Source organism: Hippopotamus amphibius, chromosome 2 (genome assembly GCF_030028045.1).
Source record: "Hippopotamus amphibius kiboko isolate mHipAmp2 chromosome 2, mHipAmp2.hap2, whole genome shotgun sequence".
Taxonomy (NCBI): domain Eukaryota; kingdom Metazoa; phylum Chordata; class Mammalia; order Artiodactyla; family Hippopotamidae; genus Hippopotamus; species Hippopotamus amphibius.
Genome location: NC_080187.1, coordinates 7,368,070 through 7,394,980, shown reverse-complemented (window position 1 = coordinate 7,394,980; position 26,911 = coordinate 7,368,070). Strand labels below are relative to the sequence as shown.

At 38.8% G+C, this 26,911-nt stretch overlaps 1 protein-coding gene across 2 annotated transcripts in view; it reads left to right on the top strand.

Moving 5' to 3' along the window:
* NUP188 (nucleoporin 188) overlaps positions 1-26,911 on the top strand; it is a 45,597-nt gene that overhangs the window by 1,793 nt on the left and 16,893 nt on the right. Inside the window, exons 2-16 of one of the 2 annotated variants that reach the window (XM_057722252.1) lie at positions 4,792-4,846; positions 5,999-6,072; positions 8,653-8,737; positions 9,301-9,381; positions 9,858-9,902; positions 14,732-14,824; positions 14,967-15,086; positions 17,313-17,524; positions 18,402-18,516; positions 19,168-19,368; positions 20,262-20,351; positions 22,823-22,888; positions 23,864-23,983; positions 24,534-24,660; positions 26,143-26,295. In XM_057722252.1, coding sequence (XP_057578235.1) covers positions 4,792-4,846; positions 5,999-6,072; positions 8,653-8,737; positions 9,301-9,381; positions 9,858-9,902; positions 14,732-14,824; positions 14,967-15,086; positions 17,313-17,524; positions 18,402-18,516; positions 19,168-19,368; positions 20,262-20,351; positions 22,823-22,888; positions 23,864-23,983; positions 24,534-24,660; positions 26,143-26,295 — 1,637 coding nt within the window. Of the gene's footprint in view, positions 1-4,791; positions 4,847-5,998; positions 6,073-8,608; positions 8,738-9,300; positions 9,382-9,857; positions 9,903-14,731; positions 14,825-14,966; positions 15,087-17,312; positions 17,525-18,401; positions 18,517-19,167; positions 19,369-20,261; positions 20,352-22,822; positions 22,889-23,863; positions 23,984-24,533; positions 24,661-26,142; positions 26,296-26,911 lie in introns of those variants that run through there. The other variant, XM_057722253.1, reaches the window with a different exon arrangement.

Sequence of the window (26,911 nt, the reverse complement as noted above, 5' to 3'; positions counted from 1 at the left end):
GGGTTTTGGGAGAATCACTGAGGGATTGACAGAAAGTCATTTTGAATATTGGCATTTTGGGGTATCTGTTGTGTTCCTTAGTTGTGTGCTAAAAACAAAGAACGTAGTTTGAAAAGCTTGCTGCTTAGCTTAAATCTCAGTTCACATAAGAGAGGTGTGCCTCATCTGTGGAGTCAGAGCATCCATGAGCAGTGGCCGCTTTTATTCATTATTTCCATGTGTTTCGCAAAAGAACTATCTCAGAGTAGGTTGGCTGTGTCTCAGGCTTTCTATCAAAAGGACTCAGTTGTAGAGACTTATTTCTAATTTCCTAGCTGCTTTCATCCAAAGGTTTCCAACCATATGGATCTCTCTGAGGAAGATAATTTCCAGTTTCCATTAACTTCAGCTCTTTTAGGAATGGAGTTCCATGTTGCCTGCTAGAACATTGGACTGCAAGTCAATACATTTTTTTAACCTTACTTTTGAGGCAAGTTATTTAATTTCTTTGCCTTAGTTTCTTCCCAAAACGCTTAGCTCAAATTTATTTATTTATTGTGCAAATAAATGACAGACTGTAGCACTTATTTCATTTCTTGAAAGTATATATAGAAGATGTTACCCTGAGGCTTGAGTTGGACATCACAATTCCAGCCATGTCTGTTGGGTCTTTAGAATCACCTGCTCAAACCTCCAGATCTCAATTTGAGGTGGTCTTTCATTGATCCCTGGATTGGTTCCCAGGGACCTCTCTCTTCTGACTCTTTTCTGTCCTGTATGGTTATATTCCTTTGCAGTTTCTCATTGTTAGGATCACGCCCTTTGGTACTTTCTCCTTTTTTGCTGATTGTATAAGGTGTGTTTAACTCCCTTTATCATTGCCAGCGCTAAGCTCGTGAGCATCGTGAAAGGTCTTAGGTTTATTTGGATCCTTATTATTCCTAGACTGTAAATGTCTAGGAATTGAGGAGCCACTAACACTCATTTCTGCAAGGATTCCCTTCGTGATAAACTACCATTTTCTCCTTTATTCTGTCTTCTCTTGGCACTTCTGCATATAATAATTGCGTTTCCTAGTTTTTCTGTTCCAGTTAGGTTGCAGGTCTAAAAGGGACTCATATCATTCTTATTCCTTAATATTTGCTTATCAGCATGTGTGTTTTGAGCCTCTCCTGTGTGCCAGCTGCTGTGTTGGGGTATGGTCTGCTCCTGTAGGACAGAAAGCTTCCTCATTATTTGCCTGCTTGCAGCATGAAATTCTTGGGTGCAACTCAGGCAGTGTAACGTAATGATTAAACTCTGGAGTCCTGCAAACCTGGGTTCAAGCCCTGGCTCCATTATAAATTAGCTTTGTGATCTTGCAGAAGTTACTTAACCACTCTGAAACCTTAGTTTCCAGGTGAGAAAATGGGGATAATAATAGTATTTGCCTCATAAGTAAGTTGAAATATTCAGTAAGACAAAAATTAAAGACTTAGCACAGTGCCTTACATAACTGCTCAATAAATGTTGGCTAATTTTGTTATCAAACTCATTTTCAATAAACATTGTTTTTGACACCTTGTAATGAAAAGACCATAATATGGCTTGGTTTTGTGAATGAGAATCTTAGTTTCTAAAGAAATAGCTATTTTTTTTCTTTTAAGTAGTAAGTGTAAAAGTTACTGTATTTCTCTGGGGAGTGATCTATCTCTGGTCTGTTTTGTAGCAGAGTCTTTTTCTCCCCATCCCCCATCTCCACCCCGCACCCCCCCAAAAAAAGCCAATATATCAAACGTAAAAAAGGCAAGGAAGATCTATACTGACCAGGTCTTTTACCTCCTCCTCTGAGAAAAGCTGATGCCCTAGAGCAGTGGTAATTTAGGAATTCATTTGAGTACTCATTTTATTTTAATTAATTAATTAATTGAGTACTCATTTTAAAATGTACATTTCCCATGCCCAGCCTCTGAGAAAGAGTAGCTCTGGGTGATGACCAGGATTCTGCAGTGTTGCTCTGTTTCCAGCTGATTTTGCTGTTTGTTCTGAGGACCAAGTATATTTTGAGAAACACTATTTTAGGACATTTGTTTGTTTGTTTTAACTGTGCAGATTTGGTGTAACGAATACCCACAGCTTGAATTTGAGTAAACAAAAAATTCTGGATCCTGGCCACTAGTCCTTGAGTATGGGTAGTGGTATTCTCAGTCTCTTGGAATCACTGCTACCTAGCTAGTTAGAGATCAAAGTTCTGAAAGCAAATGCAGAGAAATTTAAGCTCATTGATGCCCTCTGTTTTGAAATTGGAAGATGTATGATCAAGAAAGAGTGATTTAGTTCAGGCATACAAAAGCCTTCAATTAATGATAAATTTCTTTCCATTAATTGTGATGTACTGTTAGCCCCATTATTAACTGTTTATTATGTAATAGGTATCTATTTTTTCTTTTTTGTGCAAACCAGAAGCTATCCTTGTAAAGTAAAAGTATATGCCATTTTAAATAAAGTCCTTCCCTTTATTTTTTGCTAATTCAGATTTATCAAACAAATGTTAGATGGTTCAAAATTTGCTATAAATTTCTCTAGTGAGCTTGCTTCTGTCTTTAATTTCTTAGGGCTTGGCTTATTCATACCTTTTAATATAGATTATTAGTATAAGGGACGTATTTGTTTCATCAGCTGCATCTAATCTCATTTTTGAATAGTGAATGCTCTCTTGTTATCAGAAAAATGATTAGTGATTTTCACACTGCAGTTGTGGGAGTTGGTGCTTATTGATTCAGCAGAATCGAAGTTGCTTTCTTAAAAGCATTAACCCTTAGGAAAGAGAGTTATAATTTTTAAGTGTCTTTAATCCTCTTTTGATGGGAAAACCTTGTAAGACCATTTTTAAGTAGATAGGGCTAGTGCTTTGTGTTACTGTCTTAATGGGGAAAAGATTTTTCAATTTATCCTCATAGTATAACCTGCATTCTTCTGGTTAACTATATTTTATTAGGACCTGTTCATCTTCTCTCTGAAGATAGGCTTTCTAAGCAGTGTTAATTATTTCAGGTTACTATTCTAGGGCTTATTTAGGATCTCCCAAAAGGTAACCCCTGTGCTTTTCATAATTCTTTCTTGAGAGAATTTCTTAATGGTTACATTTTGAAAGTTAATTCTAGATTTAAAAAACCCACAAAACATGTTTCCTGAAATTCCAAAGGCATGGATGAGGGAAGGAACTGGGCTTAGCATGTGGTTGGGAGTATATATGAAGAGTTCACTGGGGCAGGGACTATATCTTGTGTGTGTGTGTGGTGGTGGGGGTTTGATATCAATATTAAATTTCTTGATTTTGATAGTTGTACTGTGTATGATGTCCTTGTGTTTATTTATTTTTAAAAATTTTTTTTAAAATTAGTTTCTGTGAACTAATTGGGAACCTAATCTCTCTCTTTTTAAATTTATTTATTTATTTTTACTGGCTGCCTTGGGTCTTCGTTGCTGTGCATGGGCTTTCTCTGGTTGCAGAGAGCAGGGGCTACTCTTCCTTGCAGTGCGCGGGCTTCTCATTGCAGTGGCTTCTCTTATTGCGGAGCACTGGCTCCAGGTGCGTGGGCTTCAGTAGTTGTGGCACGAGGGCTCAGTAGTTGTGACTCACGGGCTTCTTTGCTCCAAGGCAAGTGGGGTCTTCCCTGACCAGGGCTTGAACCCGTGTCCCCTGCATTGGCAGGCGGATTCTTAACCACTGAGCCACCAAGGAAGTCCTCTCCTTGCTTTTAGGAAAGACACACTGAGGTGTCTAGGGATAAAGGAGCACGATATCTCTAATGCAGTTTCGTATAACTTTGGAAACATATGTGTGTGTACGTGTACAGATACACAAATGTGTGCATTTTTGTATTATGTATATGATACAGTTATATACACATACAACGTGGGAGAAAGAAGATAATAAAACAGATAATAACTGGTGAATCTGAGCAAAGGGTATATGAAAATTCTTTGTACTGTCTGAAGCAGAAGTTGCCTCCATGGCTAGAGAGAAGACAAAGGCCTTCTGGGAGATGGATTCACCAGTTCACTCTCTTCCTTCATTTTTCTTTTTGTTTCCTCTTGCCTTGATGTACATTCATTAAAGGACTCACTTTTTTAGTCTTGCTGGAATTAAGTTAATTAAATCTGTAGCAGATTCTGATAAGATGTATATGGTAAGCTCTTGAACAGCCACTGTTTTTTTCATCACTGTGTCCGTATTCCCCAAAGATGCCACATTTCTCCAGAAATACGCCTGTTGTTGAGTAATGAGCGGATGGTCTTAGAGGGTCTTCTGGGGAGGCAGGGGGCAGCTGAGGCTCACTGCGGGGTCAAGGACACTGGTGGCGGAGGTACTGGGGAATACTCATCGGTGGGAGCTGTGCTGGAGGCTGCCATTTTGACACCAGACCTGGCTCCACTCCTCATGTGTGGTTTTTGTTACCTCCTGTGTTTAGCACTGCATGTGGCACCTAGTGGGAATTCATTAACGAATGAATGAATGCAGTGCCATTCATAGTAACTGTTAGACTTTATTTGATTGAGAAAGTGCATCATGTCAAGTATTTAGAAAATTTTGTGGAGGTGATGGGTCCTGAAATAGATTAGTCTTTTCCTAGATTCTTGTTCCTTATTAGTCACTACATTTTAATGAGAAGGGAGGAGATAGGAATACTGAATTGAGGCATCTTCTTAGCATAGATGTACTAGAATTCATTAATTACTGTATTTCATTAATTCTAAAATGTCTATCTATCTATAGATAGATTTTTTTTCGAAAGAGCAAGATTACCTCTGCTTTCTGTCATTTTTCAGGAGCAGTAGAGAACTGTGGACAATTCTGCTTGGAAGGTCAGCTCTGAGAGAACTGGTAAGTGGTGTGTTCTTGAATGGATTCTTTGGTTCTTTGTGTAGCTTCTATTGCTGAAAAACCCCTTCTCTTTGAAATAGGAAGTAAACACCTTTTTTTTTTTTTTTTTTTTTATTATTTTATTTTATTTTTTTTGGGGGTACACCAGGTTCAATCAATTGTTTTTTTTACACATATCCCCATATTCCCTCCCTTCCTTGACGCCCCCCCCTCGATTCCCCCCCACCCTCCCTGCGGGAAGTAAACACCTTTTTTAATTCCAAAAGTTAATTCCTGTTTTACTGCTAAAACAGGCATTATGCACTCCCCACTTCTCTCTGCTGAAATGCAGTGTGTCTTACAGCCTCGTCGTTGAAATTTTCTGAATCTCCACTTTTCTTTGTACCTTAGTGATTCCTTTTCTGAAAAGATGCCAGTGCTACTTGACTGGCTGCTGGAGGTAGGGGGTATAAACACCATTTTACTGCTGCAGGCTAAGAAAGGTCCTCAGGCCTTTTCTCTGTCTCATATTGACTTACCCTTTCTTCCTTTTCCGTTTTGCTAGCTGCTTAGGTCACATAGGCTGAAGTTTTTAGGACATTTCCAAGTATATAATCAATAAAGAACAGTTCTTCATGTTGATCCCTGGGTGTTCTGACTCTGTGAGGGTGAGGTGTTAAGATGACATTTAATTATTACTAGTATTGTTATTGTAATTAACATAATGAATGTTATATCTTTTTTAGAGCCTTAACGTTTTTTGATATGCCTTCATCTGATAATTCCACTTCTGAGAATATATCTTAAAAGAAAGAAATCCTGAAAAAGTTTTGCGCACAAAGCTCTTTACCATAGCGTTATTCATATAAATAAAGAATTAACAGCCAGCTTAAGTGTATCTAACATTAGAAGAATGGTAAATAAATTATGATCTAGCCACTTGATTAAACATTATGCAACCACTAGAAAGGATATTTATCAAGATTTTCATAATAAGGTTAAATCATTATGTTAGAATGTTAAGCAAAGAAAAGCAGGCTACAGAATTCTGTATTCAAATTGTTTCAACTGTGGGGAAAAATGCATATTAAAAAGACTTGAATATGTTATCCTCAATGTAAACCTGGAATCTGATTAAAATTATGTTTGTATAATTTCCCTCTTCTTTTCCAGAATCAGATTGAGGCAGAGCTGAATAAACATTGGCAGCGGCTGTTAGAAGGGCTTTCTTACTATAAACCTCCCAGGTATGGCTACTCTCTGGGTCTCGTTTGAGTAATTTCCCTGAGGAACCTGGCATAGATGAAATCATCCTCATGTAGGATTTTATGGTATGACTGGGTTAGATCAGAGAGTATATAATTTGGTTACCCAGGGAAAAAGAGTAGGGCACATTTTTTTCTGTCTATTGAAGAAAAGGAAATTCCTTTTTGAAATACAGTATTGTCAAATCCATTATATAAGTCTAGTGTCTGGGGATGAGGATTTAATAAATCCTCAATTAATATTCCTAATATTTATTTCAGTCCATCATGTTTGTGTGAGAAATGTCAGCACCAAATGCTAGGATATAGCAGTGAACAATGAAAATAACAGCTGACACTTATATATTGTTTACTATGTGCCAATTACTGCTCTAAGCACTAGACTTAGGGTAAGTTATTTAATCCTCACAACAGCCCTTTGAGATAGGTACTATTTTTAGTCTTTGTTTGAATATATAGATTTTTTTTGTTGGGCGTGGAAAAGAATAATAATAAAATATAAAGTGGTTAAAAAAGAAAAGAGAATACACCTGGTAGCACCAGACGCTTATCTTAATTCCTAGTCCAGATCTCATTCTATTATGCATCATAGTTCTCTAGCTGCCCTCATTTCCCTTCTGCTTCTGAACAGTCGTTGATTTTATTACATCTTCACCTTCCATCTTCATCCTCTTAGATTAGTGAAGAACTTTCTTTGTTTGATTATCCAGTAATCTCTTCCCCATAATTATTTTGAAGTAACTCCCAGACATCATGTTATTTTATCTGTAAGTACTTTACTATGTATCTAGAATATATGAACTTGAAAAGAAGAAGATAAGCACTGTATTAGCACATGTAGGTATTTTTATTATTATTGTTTCCATTTTACAGATGGGGAAACTGAGGCACAAAGAGGTTAAGTAACTTGCCCAAGGTCACACAGCTAGTAAGTGGTAGAACCAGGATTCGAACCTGGCAGTTTTACTCCAGTGTCTGTGTTCTTAATCATCATTCTGTGTCGCCTCTTTCAGACCTTATTGTTTAACTTTATACTAGCCTTTGTGTTGTGGATTTTCTGTGAAATGTGAGAGTCTCTCTAAAAAAGAAATCCAACAACAATATGCTTTAGTTCACAGAATAGGCATTCGTGGTATAAGTTTCTTCTTTTAAAGATAAAAGTTCCCTTTGTAGTAGCATGGGATTTAAAGTCTGACAGACTTTTTTTTTTAAACTGCAGGCTTAATTTAAATTTAACACAGATAATGTCCTCTTTCTGTTACAGGATTCAGCCCAGGGTATCACATTGCATTTAGTTGCCTCCTTAACTGTTAGCTGTGACAGTATCTCAGTCTCTCCTTCGTTTTCATGACCTTGAATAGTTTTGAGGAAGACTGGTCAAGTATTTTGTAGCAGAATGCCCTCAATTTGGAATTGTCTGATTTTTTTTTTTTCCATTATTAGATTGAGGTTGTGGGCTTTGGGAAAGAATACACACAGGTGAAGTACCGTTCTTACCACATCATGGCAGAGGATACATATTATCCACATCAGGTCACTGGTGATGTTAACCTTGCTCACTTGGGTAAGGTGGCATTTGCCAAGTGTCTCTTCTGTAAAGTCCTTTTTTTTTTTTTTGTTCTTTCCCTACTCTATTTTTCAGAAGTGAGTCACTTGGTATAGCCCACTTTCAGTGTAGGGGTGTAGTGGGATTAAACTACCTCCTGAAGGGGCTAGCGTATATGTGTGTTATTGGGACTTCTTCTGTAAGGAAGATTTTTCCCTTCTCCCCCATTAACTTATATATATATATATATATATATTTATTCATTCATTAATTCATTTAGATCATTATGGACTCACCTGTTTCATACTTTGTTTATACGTTGTTTTAGCTTTGGCCATTGGGCATTCTTTCAGATTTTTGACATGTCCCTATCCTTTTGTTTTCTGAGTATTTTCTTACTTTCCAGCATTACAAAATGCTCCAGGCTCACCTGGTATATTCCCCACCCCAGCTCTAGAATCAGCCATTTCTTCAAGGAGTCCTGATACCTTTTATTAGAGAATGGTAGTAGAAATCAAGATCTAGGTGCTGGGTGTGCTCGCTGCCTCTGGGATGTCGTAGCTTCTAGGCCTTCTTTCTCAGTGGACATAGCTAGATAATATGTGTATGTACACTAACAGACCTGGTTTTAAATTGCATCTCAACTTTTTATTAGCTGTGGGATTTTTGGTAAGTTATTTATTCTTTCTAAGTGTTGGTGATTCCATTTGTAAAATGGGGATAGTAATGTTTACCTTCCAGGATAGTTGTAAGGATCAAAAATAATTAATGTAACTAAGTAGATCTACGAATCTTATAGTTATAACTATAGTTTGTAACAGACATATACTGTATTTATTACTTAGACATAGTTTTGTGTTATAAAGTCTGTGGAGATGAACTTGTGTGTGTGTGTATATTTTATAGGCACCTAAAGGACAGAAAAAGGTCTGTAGTAAAAATATCTTTAATATATATTTTTTAAACCCCTAGAGGGTCATTGAGAATGAGGAAATGATTCACTCTTCTTTTCATAGTCCAAATTCAGCTGAAAAAGTGAAAGCTAATAAAGATGTAGCTTCACCACTGAAGGAACTGGGTTTAAGAATCAGCAAGTTTTTGGTGAGTAAAAATTAGCACTGGCTCCGTTTATTACCTGCAAGGGGGATATACTTGGTTTTATTGTTAGTGATTGTTAGTGAAAATTCAGTTTCAGTTTTAGAGATTAAATTGAGCATATTATATTTCAAAAATGCCAAAGTTGCAACTTCTCTTGCTAAAAGCCACAAGTCAAGTTGCCTGACCGTGTTTACTGCATATCGTAGAGTTATCTTCAGCATACTTGTGGTGTTCTTTAAGTTGACTACATTGCATTTAATTATGTAGCTGTTTCCTTTTAATTTTGGAAACCCAGATCATGCCTGCTGCTATATTAACGTGCTTGGTGAATAAGCACAGTTGTTTTCTGACATCTAATTTTAACTGGCGTGTGGATTACATGTCATTGTCAGCTCTTTTTTTTCCTCCTATTTGGACTAAAATTATGTTGTATGAAATCTTTGAAAATAATTTTTGTTTATTCAAGTTGTGTTCTTTCCAGAGGACGAATCTTTAGATTGCTTTGCATGCTTTGTGTGGTTTCTGACCTGAGGTGGCTGTTCCTCCCTTATAAGCTGTGTTTTCAGGGTCTTGATGAGGAGCAGAGTGTGCAGTTACTCCAGTGTTACCTTCAAGAGGATTACAGAGGTACTCGGGACTCACTAAAGGTTTGTAAGTTAGGTCCAGCTCCCTTCTTCTGCCTTTATCTTTTTTCTTGTTGGTTTTAGGTAATTCAAGATTTTGGTACCAGTTCTCTACAACAGAGTTAGGTGATCAGATGCTGCCATTCTCAGGAAAGACTTTGTAAAGCTTTAAAAAACGTATGCTCAAGCCAAGGTCTGTCCTCAGACCTGGAGGGGTGGAGAGGTCAAAGATTATTAATCATAGAATCACAGGATGTCAGAGCTGAAGAGGACTGGAGACAACGTCTAGCCTCTCCAGCCCCTGGTTTTATATATGAGGAAATTAAGGCCAGAAGAGAGTGGCAGGGATTTGAGCACAGACTTGGAAACACTTAGGTAAAAAAATGTATCCAGAAATGAATGGGCAATTATAATCTTGAAGGGTAAGGGGAACATGTTTACCTTTTTCTTCATTAATTGATTTTGCTTATAAGATGGCTCTTTGTTCTTTTTTCCTTCAGACGGTACTGCAAGATGAGAGGCAGAGCCAGGCCTTAATCCTGAAGGTCAGTGCTAGTCACCATTTCCATTCTTTAATGTAAAATTGGGCAACAGCTTCTTGACCTTGTGTTCCTGGGTATTGCTGTCTTTTTAAAATGCAATAGGATTAATTTGAATTTTTAAATTTCTTTATCTTTGTCTTTCTTTGCCTTTATTTCTTTATCTTCCCCCACCCCCAGAGTTGTCTTTTCATTTTCTTTTTGATTTCCTTTGCTGTGCAAAATCTTATAAGTTTGATTAGGTCTCATGTTTTTTTTTTTTTTTTAGAACTTTTATTGAGATACAGTTAACAGACAATAAACAGCATATATTTAGAGTGTACAATTTGGTATCCCAATCTCCCAATTCATCCCCCCCAACCCTCCCCGCTTTCCCCACTTGGTGTCCATGTGTTTGTTCTCTACATCTATGTCTCTATTTTGTCCTTTCTTGTCTCTTGTAACATTTTTTATTTTAAAGTCTATTTTATCCGATATGAGTATTGCTACTCCAGATTTCTTTTGATTTTCATTTGCATGGAATATCTTTTTCCATCCCCTCACTTTCAGTCTGTATGTGTCCCTAGGTCTGAAGTGGGTCTCTTGTAGACAGCATATATATGGGTCTTGTTTTTGTATCCATTCAGCCAGTCTGTGTCTTTTGGTTGGTGCATTTAGTCCATTTACATTCAAGGTAATTATTGATATGTATGTTCCTATTACCATTTTCTTAATTGTTTTGTTATTGTTTTTGTAGGTCCTTTTCTTCTCTTATGTTTCCCGCTTAGAGAAGTTCCTTTAGCATTTGTTGTAGGGCTGGTTTGGTGGTGCTGAATTCTCTTAGCTGTTGCTTGTCTGTAAAGCTTTTGATTTCTCCGTCGAATCTGAATGAGATTCTTGCTGAGTAGAGTATTCTTGGTCGTAGGTTCTTTTCTTTCATCACTTTAAATATATCGTGCCACTCCCTTCTGGCTTGCAGAGTTTCTGCTGAGAAATCAACTGTTAACCTTGTGGGAGTTCTCTTGTGTGTTATTTGTTGTTTTTCCCTTGTTGTAACATTTCTCTGTCTTTAATTTTTGTCAATTTGGCTACTGTATGTCTTGGCGTGTTTCTTCTTGGGTTTATCCTGCCTGGGACTCTCTGCGCTTCCTGCACTTGGGTAGCTATTTCCTTTCCCATGTTAGGGAAATTTTCAACTATAATCTCTTCCAATATTTTCTCAGGTCCTTTCTCTCTCTTGTCTCCTTCTGGGACCCCTATAATGCGAATGTTGGTGCGTTTAACATTGTCCCAGAAGTCTCTTAGGCTGTCTTCAGTTCTTTTCATTCTTTTTTCCTTATTCCTTTCCACATCAGTGATGATCACCATTCTGTCTTCCAGGTCACTTATTTGCCCTTCTGCCTCAGCTAATCTGCTGTTGGTTCCTTCTAGTGTAGTTTTCATTTCAGTTATGTGTTGCATATCTCTGTTTGTTTGCTCTTTAATTCTTCTAGGTCTTTGGTAAACTTTTCGATCTTTGCATCCAGTCTTTTTTCAAAGTCCTGGATCATCTTCACCATCATTATTCTGAATTCTTTTTCTGTAAGGGTGCCTATCTCCTCTTCATTTAGTTGTGTTTCTGGGGTTTTATCCTGTCCCTTCATCTGGTACAAAGTCCTCTGCTTTTTCATTTTCTCTATCTTTCTGTGACTGTGGTTTTCAGTTCCACAAGATGAAATACTGCTGATACTGCTTGATACTGCTGTCTGACCTCTTGTGGAGGAAGCTATCTAGGAGGCTCCTGCATGCTTCCTGATGGGAGGGACTGATGGTGGGTAGGGCTGGGTGGGCAGAGCTCAGTAAGACTTTAATCTGCTTGTCTGCTGATGGGTGGGGCTGTGTTCACACCTTGTTGGTTGTTTGGCCTGAGGCTACTTAGCACTGGAGCTTACAGGCTCTTTGGTGGGGCTAATGGTGGATTATGGGAGGGTTCACACCAATGAGCACTTCCCAGAACCCCTGCTGCCAGCGCCCCTGTCTCCTTGGTGAGCCACAGCTGCCCCCCACTTCTGCAGGCAACCCTCCAACACCAGCAGGTAGGTCTGGTTCAGTCTGCTATGGGGTCACTGCTCCTTCCCCATGGGTCCTGGTGAGCACACTTTTTTGTGTGCCCTCCAAGAGTGGAGTCTCTGTTTCCCCCAGTCCTGTGGAGGTCCTGCAATCAAATCCCGCTGGCTTTCAGAGTCTGAATCTCTGGGGATTCCTCCTCCCGTTGCTGGACTCCCAGGTTGGGAAGCCTGACGTGGGGCTCAGAACCCTCACTTTAGTGGGTGGACTTATGCAGTATAACTGTTCTTCAGCTTGTGAGTCACCCACCCAGCATTTATGGGATTTGATTTTAACGCGATTGCGCCCCTCCTACCGTCTCATTGCGGCTTCTCCTTTGTCTCTGGATGTGGGGTGTCTTTTTTGGTGAGTTCCGGTGTCTTTCTGTCGATGATTGTTTAGCATTCAGTTGTAATTCCGGTGCTCTTGCAAGAGGGAGTGAGCGCACGTCCTCCTACTCCGCCATCTTAATCCTGTCTCTTCCTAGGTCTCATTTATTTTTGGTTTTGTTTTGTTTTTTAATTATTTATTTTCTGTCTGTTGGCTGCACTGGGTCTTTGCTGCTGGTCACAGGCTTTCTCCAGTTGTGGCAAGTGGGGGCTACTCTTTGTTTCAATGCTCGGACTTCTCACTGTGGTGGCTTCTCTTGTTGTGGAGCCATGGGCTCTAGGTGTGTGGCCTTCTGTAGTTGCAGTACGCAGGCTCAATAGTTGTGGCACACAGGCCCTAGGGTGCAGGAGCTTCCGTAGTTGCTGTGCGTGGGCTCAGTAGTTGTGGCTCATGGGCTCTAGAGCACAGGCTTGGTGGTTGTGGCGCATGGGCTTAGTTGTGGTGTGTGGGATCTTCCCAGACCAGGGATTGAACCCATGTCCCCTGTATTGGCAGGCAGATTCTTAACCACTGTGCCACCAGGGAAGTCCCTCCGTTTGTTTATTTTTGCTTTTATTTCTATTGCCTTGGAAGACTGACCTAAGAAAACATTGCTATGATTTATGTCAGAGAATGTTTTTTTGCCTTTGTTCTCTTCTAGGAGTTTTATGGTATCATGTCTTATTTTTAAGTCTTTAAGGCATTTTGAGTTTATTTTTGTGTATGGTGTGAGGAAGTGTTGTAACCTCTAACTTGATTTACATGTGGCTGTTCAACTTCCCCAGCACTGCTTGCTGAAGAGACTATTTTTTTCATTGTGTATTCTTGCCTCCTTTTTTGAAGATTAATTGACTGTAGGCGTGTGGGTTTATTTTGGGGCTCTCTATTCTGTTCCATTGATCCATGTGTCTGATTTTTTTGGTTGTTTTTGTTTGTTTGTTTTTTCGGCTGCACTGTGCGGCATGTGAAACTTCCCCAACCAGGGATCAAACCCATGCCCCCTGAAGTGGAAGCGCAGAGTCTTAATCACTGGACCACCAGGGAAGTCGCCATATGTGTGTTTTTGTGCTAGTACCACGGTGTTTTGATTACTGTAGCTTTGTATGTAGTATTATCTGAAGTCTGGGAGGGTTATGCCTTGGCAATTCTGGGTCTTTTATGGTTCCATATGAATTTTAGGATTATTTGTTCTAGTTCTGTGAAAAATGTCTTGGGTAATTTGATAGGGGTTGCATTAGATCTTTAGATTGCTTCGGGTGGTGTGGCCATTTTAACAGTATTAATTTGTCCAATCCAAGAGCATGGGCTATCTTTCCATTTCTTTGAATCATCTTCAGTTTCCTTTATCAGTGTTTTCTATTTTATAGTTCTCAGCATATAAATTTTCACCTTTTTGGTCAGGTTTATTCCTAAGTTTTTTTTCTTTTTTGGAGCGATTTTATTTTCTTATTTTTTATTTAAAAAATTTTTTATTTTATGTTGGAGTATGGTTGATTTACAATGTTGTGTTAGTTTCAGGTGTACAGCAAAATGATTCAGTTATACATACACATATATCCATTTTTTTAAGATTCTTTTCCCATATAGGTATTACAGAATATTGAGTAGAGTTTCTTGTGCTGTATAGTAGGTCCTTGTTGACTATCTAAATGTGATTTTTTTTTTAATTGGGGTGTAGTTGTTTTAGAATGTTGTGTTAGTTTCTACTGTACAGCAAAATGGAGTTCCCTGTGCTATACAGCAGGTTCTCATTAGTTATCTATTTTAAACATATCAGTGTATATATGTCAATCCCAATCTCCCAATTCATCCCACTCTCCCTTTACCCACCTTGGTGTCCATGCATTTGTTCTCTACAGCTATGTCTCCCTCTAGATGTGATTTTATTTTTTTATTATTATTTTTTAAATTAATTTATTGCCTCTGTTGGGTCTTCTTTGCTGCGTGTGGGCTTTCTCTAGTTGCGGCGAGCGAGGGCTTCTTTTTGTTGCATTGCATGAGCTTCTCATTGTGGTGGCTTGTTGCAGAGTTCAGGTTCTAGATGCGCGGGCTTCAGTATTTGCAGCGTTTGGGCTCAGTAGTTGTGGCTCATGGGCTTAGTTGCTCCACAGCATGTGGGATCTTCCTGGACCAGGGCTCAAACCCATGTCCCCTGCATTGGCAGGCGGATTCTTAACCACTGTGCTGCCAGGGAAGTCCCCTGTATAACTTTACTTGTATCCTCGTTCATGAAGGTCTTTTGCTTTTTTTTGGCCTAACACTGTTTCCATTTCTGTGATTGCTTATATAGATCGAACTTTCTAATTCACATCTTTAAGTGATTTTTTTATCAGTAAATTTAAAATTGAATATCTTCTATGCAGAGGTGAGTAACTGATTTTGAATCTCTGTGTTCTTCCCAGATTGCAGATTATTACTATGAAGAAAGAACCTGTATTCTTCGTTGTGTCTTACACCTTCTCACTTATTTCCAAGATGAAAGACACCCCTATAGGGTAAGCCCATTCAGTCCTCTTGTTTCTCTTTACCCTGTAAAATTCAATCCTTTTAAATAATTTGTTCATATTTCTGTTCATTTGAATATTTACCTTTTACTCAAGATAGAAGTTACTCTGTTTTGGATTTTTTTCTTTTAAGGTTGAATATGCAGACTGTGTTGATAAATTGGAAAAGGAACTAGTTACAAAATATAGACAGCAGTTTGAAGAGCTTTATAAAACTGAAGCACCAACGTGGGAGACACATGGAAACCTCATGGTATGTGGTTATTGGGCCCTCCTGTAACTCTCAGGAGAATTGTATATCTGGTCATGGAGCTTCAGGTTAAATTATTTATTCATCTATGAACTTAAAATATTTATAGATTGTCATTCTTTACAAAAGTTTAAACATGTCACATGAATCAAAACACTGACTTCAACTAATGATATTTAATTTGAACCTTCCCTTTGACTTTGTCTATCCAGTTAATCTATTTTTTTTCTTACTTCAAATATTCTCTTAGTGGTTTAATGAAACTCCAAACCCAAGATTTCATCTTCTTTATTATCATTATATCTGTTGTGTGTGACACTAGTCTAATTGTTTTATCCTAAATCTTAAACCAATCTGTGTATAGATTTATAGATTAGAACATGACCTTTTTTATTTTGAAAATAATGTGTTTACTAGAACAATTCAACCAAAATATAGACAGTAGCTATTTAAAATACTTAATAGAAGAAAAGAGCTCACTTATAATAGCAGCAAAAGTATAAATTTCTCAGGAATTAGCTTACGACAATCCAAAATCTAAATGAAGGGAACTTTAAAATGCTAAAAGAATATAAAAAGTCATAACCAGATGGAAAGATGTGGCACATTCTTTTTTTTTTTTTAAATATTTATTTATTTTTGGCTGTGTTAGGTCTTAGTTGCAGCACGCGGGATCTTTCATTGGGGCATGCAGGCTCTCTAGTTGTGGTACAAGGGCTCCAGAGCACGTGGGCTCTCTAGTTGTGGCTCGCCAGCTCAGTAGTTGTGGTGCACGGATTTAGTTGCTCTGTGGCATGTGGTGGGATCTTAGTTCCCCGACCAGGGATTTAACCCATGCCCCCTGCATTGGAAGCCGAATTCAAGAATAGGCAGGAAATTTTTGAGAAGGAAGATTAGCTTTATTTTATTAGATAATAAGACTAAAATAATTTAAAGCATGACGTTGGTACATGAATAAATAGAGTGATAAATAGGACATAGTAGAAAGTCTAGTGTAGACCCAATGCTGATAGAGAATTAGTGTATGATAAAGGGGCATTTCGAATTCATGGGGAAATGTTGGGTTTTTCAATAAATGGTGTTGAAACTACTGGAGAAAAATCAAATTGTATCTCTACCTCATTCCTTCTAACAGAAGAAAATCAGGTATCAGTGGTTTAAATTTTAAAAATTCAACTACAGAAATACTAGAAGAAACATGGGACATGGTTTTGTTTTATTGTTTTGGAATGGAGAAGACTTTTTAAAGTAAAATTCGGGACTTCCCTGGCGGTCCAGTGGTTAAGACTCCATGCTTCCACGGCAGGGGGCACAGGTTTGATCCCTGGTTGGAAAACTAAGCGCTGTGCAGCCAAAATAAATAAATAAATAAAAATAAAGTAAAACTCAGAAGCCATAAAAAAAAAAAGGTAAACCCAGCAACATCAAATCAAAAACTTTTATAAGGCAAAAATACAAAAATAGTGCTATAAGCAAAGTCAAAAGACAATCTCATAGCACAAAGGGTTCTTGAAATAGAAAGGATGCCTGTAAACCAGTAAGCAAAACTGAATAGAAGAACAGGCAAATGAAATGGACATATTTACGTGACAACACTCGCATCCAAGGGATGGGATCATGGGCACTCACATTTTGCTGTTTGGATTTGTATATTTTTTAGTGGAAAACGTTATGACAACATCTAAGAATTGAAAAGCACATATTTCTTGACCTAGTAGTTCCACTCTAAGAGTTTATCCTGTAGATAAATTCGCACTTACATGAAATGACTGTGTAAATGACAAATCTGTAGCATCTCCCAGATTTATTCAGATATAATTTACATCCAGTAAAATTCACTCATGTTAAGCGTACAGTTTGAGTTTTGGCAGTTGTATATAGTTACATGCAGTAACCACCTTCATGATCAATATATATTGATAGAACATTTCAGTCTATCCAGTAAGTTTGCAGTTAGTCTGTGAGCCCTGGCCCCCAGCAACCACTGGTCTGAATGAATGAATGTGTATGGCCTATTCTTGGAAGGAAAGACAAAAACCTCTAACAGTGGTTGCCTCTGGGGATAGATTTGGATGACTGGGCGATAAGAATTGTAGGGAGGGAGACTCTTTTTTTTTTTTTAATCTTATTTGTATACCTGTTTTACCTGATAAAAATAACTTGAAGAATTTAAATGTATTTTAAAATCTGACTTTATTTCTCTCCCATTTTTCTCCATTGGTTGTGCAGACTGAGCGCCAGGTGTCTCGCTGGTTTGTTCAGTGCCTTCGGGAGCAGTCCATGCTGCTAGAAATTATTTTCCTTTATTATGCATACTTTGAGATGGCACCTAGTGACCTGTTGGTATTAACCAAGATGTTTAAAGAGCAAGGATTTGGTAGTAGGCAGACTAACAGGCACCTGGTGGATGAGACCATGGATCCTTTTGTGGATCGGATTGGGTAAGTATGATTGAATTGAGGTCTTAGGACTTGTACAGTATTTAGATTATTGATATTAGAGTGGTCCTGTGAATAGGTGAGGGGAGGGGCTAGGTATACTTTTCACATAACGGGAGGGTGAGTAGATGGGTATACTACCCATGTTCCAGGTCATTCAGGGAGTGAAGACTTGGATTGAAAGGGATATCTTTTCTCAAAATAAGTATCACATTCTATTCTTTTACTTATTGTTTTCATCTAAGGGTTCATCCTTTTGTTCTACAAAAAATCCATTGAGCTACTCTTGTAGACCAGGCACTGCACGGATGCTAAGAAGACAGTGATAAATAGGGGAGGTGTATTCCCTGCCCTCCTTGAGGTCATAGTCTATGGACTTTGAATTTTATGGAAATGGATATATCCACATTTGGAGGCCTGTTTCCTCTGTGAACAAAAATACACACTTGACCATTGAGACAGTTGATCTGGGCTAGATGTAACTGGTGACTGTAGAAACTTTCAGTACTAAATCTGCCCTTTGGTAGGCAGAAGCCACATGAGACTACCAAACATTTAAAATATGGCTGGTGGACTTCCTGGGTGGTCCAGTGGTTAAGACTCTGCACTTCCACTGCAGGGGGTGAGGGTTTGGTCTGTGGTCAGGGAACTAAGATTCTACAAGCCATGTGGTGCAGCCAAAAAATAAAAAATAAAATATGGCTGGTCAAATTGAGATGTGCTGGAAGTATAAAATACATACTGGGTTTAGAAGTCTTAGTATGAAAAAAAAGTAAAATAACTCAATTTTTTTGACACTGAAGTGTGTTGCATTTCACCTTATTCTCCATTGAGGTTCAGAGTAGCATGTATGATACCATGATATTGTTTTTCTTTCCAGCTACTTCAGTGCCCTTATCCTGGTGGAAGGTATGGATATTGAATCCTTGCATAAGTGTGCTTTGGATGACAGAAGAGAACTGCACCAGTTTGCCCAGGATGGGCTGATTTGTCAGGTGATCTTGGAACAGCCTCTTATATTTTCAGACGGTTTGTAGTTAGTAGTAAGTTTTTAACCACTCAGCTATTACTACCAAATGAAATTTTCCTTACTGTGGAATTTGTGGTTCTACGTTGTTGAGAAGTTCATTGGATTGGAAGAAATCTCAGACTTGTTAGTTATTTGCACAGAGGTGATAGTTGAATCTGTGAGAATGAGTAGAGTCACTGAGGGAGATGATATAAGGACAGGAGAGGCCCAAGGACAGAACCTTGGCCATTGTCTGCATTTACGGAGCCTGTGAAAGAGGAGTAAAGGGGAAGAACATTGAGATGGGATGGTCAGAGAGATAGAAAAAGAAGAGAGATCTGAGAAAGTTCTAGAAGGATCAAGGGAAATTTTCTAAGGAGTCTCCATTTGAACATGTATTTTATAATCTTAAATTAATACTAGTTAAAATCAAAAGAGAAGATTATGGGTAAAGGGAAGAGTAATTGAGGGGTCTGTTAATGAAGTGGCTGGGGCTTGGGAAGAGTAAAATGTTTGTATGGGAGAGAGGGGCCACTGTGGGTGAATGGAGGACTTATTAAGCACGGTGAAGGATCCTCTGGAAGGGTCTTGACCCTTTCTGTTAAGTGGCACAGATGTTGTTTTCTCTTTTCATTAGGATATGGACCGTTTGATGTTGACCTTCGGGGACATTCCACATCATGCCCCAGTGCTTTTGGCTTGGGCTCTCCTCCGTCACACCCTAAATCCAGAAGAGACAAGCAGTGTTGTCCGGAAGATAGGTGGCACCGCCATCCAGCTGAACGTATTTCAGTACTTGACCCGACTACTCCGCTCACTGGCCAGTGGGGGAAATGATGTGAGGCTTGGGCTGTTGGCATTTGAGCATGAGAGTGGGCAGAGAGCAGGGCAGAAGCTCCTTAATGAATCACGATAATAGTGATAATAATCGTCAGTGACATGGTGGGGATAGTTCTGTAACCAACCTTTATAGAGCGTTTGTCGTGACAGACATTGTGCTCAGCACTTTCTGAACAGTATCTTGTTTCATCCTTAGAACATTTCTGTGCACTAGGGATCATCATCCTGTTTTACACACTAGAAAATTAAGACTGAGGGGAATGAAATTTGCCAATAGAAACAAATTGGCAGTTGGTGGTGGATACAGTGTGAATCTGCTGTGTCTGACTCTGCCAGTGTGTTATGCTGTGCCACTTAGTATCTCTTAGAAGATAGCTTTGTTCATGATGACTGGAGGAATCTTTTTGGGGGGCTTATTCATCAACTGTAACAAGATGAATTAGAAATTCTCTTGAGTCTTATGTTGGGGCTTAATTTCAGTGGCACAGTTTAATCAGCTTGTTTTGACATGCTAAATGAAACCTCAGCCAACTTGTTGGCACTGGTTGATTTATCTCAGAGACAGTTCAGGCAGCTGCATCATTCATACCAGCACATAGAAGCTCTGTCCTTTTTGTAGGCTGGAGGTGGTTTTCTTCCTCACGGAGACTGATCATTTTGAAAATGGTCCCTTTCTGAAGTTTTTCTTGACTGTGTTGTAATATTTGTGGTTCCTGCTTTCTCTTTTCTCTCTTTGTCTTTCTGATCTTGGGACTAAATTGGGAAAATTATGAAGCCTCAGGTTCTCTTCCCATTTGTTTATAGAGACTATATGCATGTGATGGGATGGTGCTGAATCTAGAGAAGAGTGAGGTTACTCAGCATTACCCGCTGACTCCTTTGTCATTGCAGTGTACCACCAGCACCGCGTGCATGTGTGTCTATGGACTCCTTTCTTTTGTTCTGACCTCGCTGGAGCTGCACACACTGGGCAATCAGCAGGTCAGTGTCTGGCTTTCACGAGACCGTCTTCACTGCCCTGCTTTGCAATCAGAGATACCCCTTTGGAGCTGATATAACACAGACTATATACTTCAAGTGTAATTTGTTTATTGCTGTTTTTCACTTATTATAAAAATGATGCATATTGATTAAAAAATTAGAAAGTGCTGATAAAAAGAAAAAGCTGTAATCCCACCACGCAGGATAACCTATGTTAACATTTTGATGTGTTCCCTTCCAAATATAAAAATAAAACAATTCTCTAGAAATGGGATCACAATGTATATACTGTTTTGTAACCTATTTTTTTTTACCCTTTAGTGCATTTGTCCCACACATCTGTGGATGCTAATAAATACTCTTGTGCAATAGTTTTTAAAATGAAATATTTCAGAGTTATACCAAAGGAGACAAAAATTGTGTAATGAACCCTCATGATCCCATCACCAGCTTCTAAATTATCAACGCACAGCTGATCTTATTCATTTCTGCCCCTTCCCTCCTTGGTTATTTTGAAGCAAATCCCAGACATCATTTAGTTAATATGAATATTTCAGTAAAAGTTCACAACCATTTTCATACCTAAAAAAAAACATATCTTCAAGTAATCAAGGCAGGGTTCAAATTTCTATTATAAATGTCATAAGTTTATTATAAGTTTGTTTGTATCAGGATCTAAATAAATAAGACCTATACATTATTGGTTGAAAAGATTTCTTGTAGTCTGTAGCCATGCTGTCCACTGTGATAGCCACAAGACACATCATTGTCTAGATCCGTTAATCCCTTAGGGGTTACGAAATGGCACAGTTTTGACTCTGTCTTTCCTCTTTTGTTTATTGGTTGGAACATTGCTATAAAAAAATTTGTTTCATCCGTATACAAATATTGAATCATTATTTTGTGCACCTGAAACTAATATAATGTTATGTCAATTATTTCTCAATTTAAAAAAAAAGAAATTTGCTCTCATTATTTGATACTCTGATTTAGAGTACTGTACATGCTTCTTTTCCTATATTTATCACTTTTCCATAGTACCCGCCACCAAGTTGGCTAGTGAGGCTTTTTTAATTTTTTACATGGCATTGTGAACTCATGGGTTTAACCATATTAGCTGTGTTTTAATTCATTGCAGTCCTTATTCTTTTTTTCGTTTTTTGTTTGCCTGCAGTTAGTATTCTTATGCTTAGATTGTTCCATCTTTGGCTAGTAAAAGCTTTTTTGGATTAGCTTCTGAATCTGTTTGACATTCCCCTTACATATTTTGATAGCTCTGTTGCTTTCTGATATGACAAAATCTTGCAGGATTATCTTAGAAGATTTCTTGCTCCAGACCTGGAATCTGCCATTTCTACAAGGAGCCCTGGTTCCTTTCAGTGGGAAATGGTATTTGAGGAGTTTATAACTGAGTCATTGTATTTGTTTTTAATGATGAGTGACTTGTTTTTTTGGAAATGGAATAAACTAATTAAGTTGATGAAAATGAATATTAGCATTGGAGAGAAATTGGTGTTGATTGAAAGATTCAATTTCCAAAGCTTGAGGAGCACAGGACAAGCTTTGCACCCTTTGCCAAAATTCTAGTCACATTTGGACCCTACTCTGTGCCTGGAGGATTGGTGTTAACATTTTGGGGTTACAGGTGTCCTAGTACTTGGAATTTTTAAGAAAATCATTTCATAAGCCGTCACTAGATTCCCAGTGTATGCCAAGCTCTGTGCCAGGTGCTGGGGAGGAAACATTTAAAAAGGTGTTCTTCTTGCCCTCTAGGCACACACTTAGCTGAGCCTAGTAGTCCCTCACGTTTACGTGGCATTTTAAAATTCACAGCTCATTTCCTCATACATTATCTCATTTAAGCCTCATGACAACACTGTGAAGTAGATAATAGTTTCACCATTTTAGAATTTGAAGTTCAGGAAGGTTAATTTGCCTAACATCATACAACAGATTAAGATTACATCCATTACTTTTTAAATTAATTAATTAATTAATTAATTAATTGGCTTTTGGGTCTTCGTTGCTGCGTGCAGGCTTTCTCTAGTTGCGGAGAGTGGGGGCTACTCTCTGTTGAGGTGCAAGGGCTTCTCATTGAGGTGGCTTCTCTTGTTGCGGAGCATGGGCTCTAGGCTTGAGGACCTCAGTAGTTGTGGCTCTCGGGCTCTAGAGGGCAGGCTCTATAGTTGTGGCGCACGAGCTTAGTAGCTGCGTGGCGTGTGGGATCTTCCCGGACCAGGGCTCGAACCTGTGTCCCCTACATTAGCAGGCAGATTCTTAACCACTGCACCATTAAGGAAGCCCTCATCCCTTACTTTTTAATCCCAGAATTCTTTCTGACATACTATATGAAGGTATTATTCATGTTTTTATTTTAATAGAATATAGTTAAAAAAAAAAAAAAGATTTGTTCAAGTAGGGAAAATAAGCCATTTTCTCCCCCCCCCCCCCCCCCCCCCCCCCCCAAACAGGATGTAATCGACACAGCTTGTGAAGTCCTGGCGGACCCTTCTCTTCCGGAACTGTTCTGGGGAACAGTAAGTATGTCAGAGGGAGTCATGCTATGGTATTTTCTGTAGCAGAATAATTTATTAGACACTTACTTTGTGATAGATCTTATACTAAGTTTTTAAGTCTATTTTCTCATATAATCTATACAAAAATCTATGGATTGGTAGTGTTATTATCAGCACCGTTTTGCATGTGAGGAAATGTGATGCTCAGAGATGTGAAGTGACTTGCCCAAGCTTGTCACAGCTAGACAGTCAGGATCAAGATCTAGTTCTATCTCACTTGAGTCCCTAGTCCACATTAACTGGTGTGTTCTCTCTCCTGCCCACCAAGTCTTTTTTTTACATTGAGAGTCTGAGACACCAGTAGTGCTTTAACTCCTGAACATACCATTGGGCGATTGTAACTATGTCTTAGGAATTTTCAGAATATTGTTAACAGGTTTACAGTAAGATTTTGGCTTTGGAGAGAACAGTTGCTCACCAGTACTTAGTCTTAGCATTGACGGCCTCAAGCCTTAAGGTTCAGCTGTTGAATAAATCTGTTTTCCCTTAAACTGTGGCCTGACTGATTTGCCTGTATATCTTACCCTCTTTTTCCTGAGATGCTATCCAGTCTCACAGAATCAGTGTTCCTAGGAGAAACTGGTGGGAAACAAAATTCAGATTGAGGATGTATTGCTCACATGTGGTGCTAACTGCTGACATGTTGCGGGTGCTTTTTGTGTTAGTGGAAACAGGTCATGCACAGGTGAATGGTGTTTTCCTATGGAGAGGATGGCAGAGGTCACTGGAGGCAGCAGTAGTCTCTCATCAAGTCCTGACTCAATCAGTTGTTGATAGCCTTTTTCAGTGGAAATGTGGAAGTCTTAAATTATTAGAGAGGAATGATGTCTGCCTAAAGGAAAGGATTAATTTGACATTTCCTTATGATTCTGGGCAGTTCAGAGGTGTTAATTTGTGGATAATGTGAAGTCAGTGACTTCTCCCCTTCCACCATAGGAGCCAACCTCTGGTCTTGGGATCATTCTGGACAGTGTGTGTGGAATGTTTCCCCATCTCCTTTCCCCACTCCTGCAATTGCTACGAGCCCTTGTATCAGGGAAGTCTACTGCCAAGAAGGTAGGTTGTTCAGTTAGATGCCTAAATAGAGTGGGAGATGTTTTTTATGAATCCTTTTTGCCTTCCAAATTGAAATTCCACTGCCATGGTAAGAATTAGTCTGAAGTTGAATGAAAAATGCCAAAGATAGTGCCTCAATCCTATAAAATTAAATTAAAATCTTTTTATTAAGTACCTGATGTAGGTATTGTGTGAGTAAGACAAAGTGTGAAGTTCCTTAATATCTAGTTGGAAGAGAATAATGGATATAAGAAATAAGTGATAAAGCCAGGTGGTATATAATTAATGTCATCTGAGTGGTAAAGACCTTACTGTTCAGGAGAGGCAACTGTCTGTGGAGTGAGGGGCACCTTGAGTTGGGTGTCAAAGAATAAGGAGAATTTGACAAGGAGTGCAAAGGCAGTTCTAAGAAGAGTCACAGGGATGGGTCTGTAAGAAGTTTGAGAGCCAGCACATGGTTTGACTAAAAGAGCAGAAAAGCAGATGGGAAAGACTCCTTAAATGTCCTCTTGGTAAATGTGTGGCTGAGTTTTTTTCCCTGTGTTGGCAGGTATATAGTTTCTTGGATAAGATGTCTTTCTACAATGAACTTTATAAGCACAAGCCCCATGATGTGATATCCCATGAAGATGGAACTCTGTGGCGGAGGCAAACACCCAAACTCCTATACCCTCTTGGTAAGACAGACAGACCCTAGTTCAGTAGTCTCTTTTCCATGGCCTCTGTGTGGACCTTACTGCTGTTTTTATATTTCATGTGGGTGCCTCCACTGTGCTTGTTGATTTGCTTATAAATTTTTAGTTCGTTTCTCACTTTTTTACATCATTAGATTGTTTTACTTCAGAAATCATGCATGTTCATTATAACAGGGGAAACGGTGCAGAGGTACATTTTAGAAAGTGAATCTCTCTTCAGACCTGTCGCCATCAGATAATTAATGTTCAGAATTTGGTGTGTGTCCTTTTACACATTTCTGTGTTCTCTCACAAATTCATTCTGCAAGTTGACTTTATTACATGTGAATCTGACTCATTCTTTTTTAGTAACTACGTAATTATTCTTGAGGTTCAATAATTTTTTATCTTTCCCCTTCTAGAGGACATTTAGGCTATGTCAGGTTTTTGCCACTGTGAACAGTGCTGCTTTGGGGACATGTACCTTTATATACTGGTGCTTTTAGTTACATAGAATCCCCAGTGTGGGGTTGTTGGGTAAAGGATATACACTGTAAAATGTTTAAGCACCACTGACAGATGAAATGGATTTTTAAAAATGTGGTATATATAGGTGAGACATCAAGCCTTCCTAAGAGAGCCAAAATGTGGAATGTCATTCAGCCTTAAAGAGAAGAGGAATTCTGACACATGCTATAAGATGGGTTAACCTTGAAGGCATGATGCTAACTGAAATAAAACATTCCCAAAAGAACAAATACTGTATGATTCCACTACTTAGAGTAGTCAGATTTACAGAGACAGAAAGTAGAATAGTGATTGACAGGACTGAGGGATGGGGTGATGGAGAATTATCGATTAATGGGTACAGAATTTCAGCTTTGCAAGATGAAAACAGTTCTTTGGGTGGGTGGTAGTGATGGTTGCATAACCATGTGAGTGTACTTAATGCCACTGGACTGAACACTTAAAAATGGTTAAAATGATAAATTTTGTTTATTTTTTTACCACAGTTTAAAAAAATAATAAAAAGTTTTGGATAGTGTCAAATTAAGTTGTAGGAGAATGTTGCAGCAATTTCCTTTCCTACTGGCAGTGTGTAAGTGACCCGCCAGCAGTTGTAAGCTCATATGTATTCCATGTGCTCAAGGAGTAAAATGTAGAAGGAACAGCCTTACTTTTCTAATCTTGGCATCACCACTGACTTACCCAGTGACCCAGGCACCTACCTTTCCCATGAGGTGGTCTTGCTATAGTCAGCATTTGGATGGAGGACCACTCTGCACTCAGCTGTTTTTCAGACACATGGAGAGACTCACTTCCCAGATAACAAGAGAGGGCTTTTGTTTTTCCTTTTCTTCTTAATGGAAGAAGCTGTAGCAGTGCTGGATACTAGGAAGAGAGACTGTGCATCTGTAAATATTGCTGCCTGTTATAGGAGTCACCTCTTCCTATTAGACTAATTTCTCTTTTTCCCTTCCTTAGGGGGTCAGACCAACCTTCGCATACCTCAAGGCACTGTGGGCCAAGTGATGCTGGATGATAGGGCCTATCTGGTGCGCTGGGAGTACTCCTATAGCAGCTGGACCCTCTTCACCTGCGAGATTGAAATGCTGCTTCATGTTGTTTCCACTGCAGGTGAGGTCAGCTTTGGGAGACGTCTCTGTGGAAAGAAAAATGGTCATGCTTAGAGGATTGGGGTGTTTTTGCTTTTTTTGTTTTTTAAGTTTTTAACTTTTTAACAAATTTTATTTTATATATTTATTTATTTGGTTGAGCCAGGTCTTAGTTGTGGCAGGGGGGCTCCTTAGTTGTGGCTCTCCGGCTCCTTAGTTGTGGCATGCAAACTCTTAGTTGTGGCATGCATTTGAGATTTAGTTCCCTGACCAGGGATTGAACCTGGGCCCCCTGCACTGGAAGCACAGAGTCTTAACCACTGTGCCGCCAGGGAAATCCCAAGGATTTGGAAGATAGAGAATTTCAAGAAAAGATTCAGAATCATCCAGATTGTGATTAGCGCAATTTGTTTATCTGGGTCTCAGAGACTATTCAGTGATGTTTTGTTTTTTTTAATAAATTTATTTATTTACTTATTGTCTACTTTGGGTCTTCGTTGCTGCACACGGGCTTTCTCTAGTTGTGGTGAGCAGGGGCTAACCTGTTGCCATGCGCAGGCTTTTCATTGTGGTGGCTTCTCTTGTCCCAGAACACAGGCTCTTAAGTGTGCAGGCTTCAGTAGTTGCAGCATGCAGGC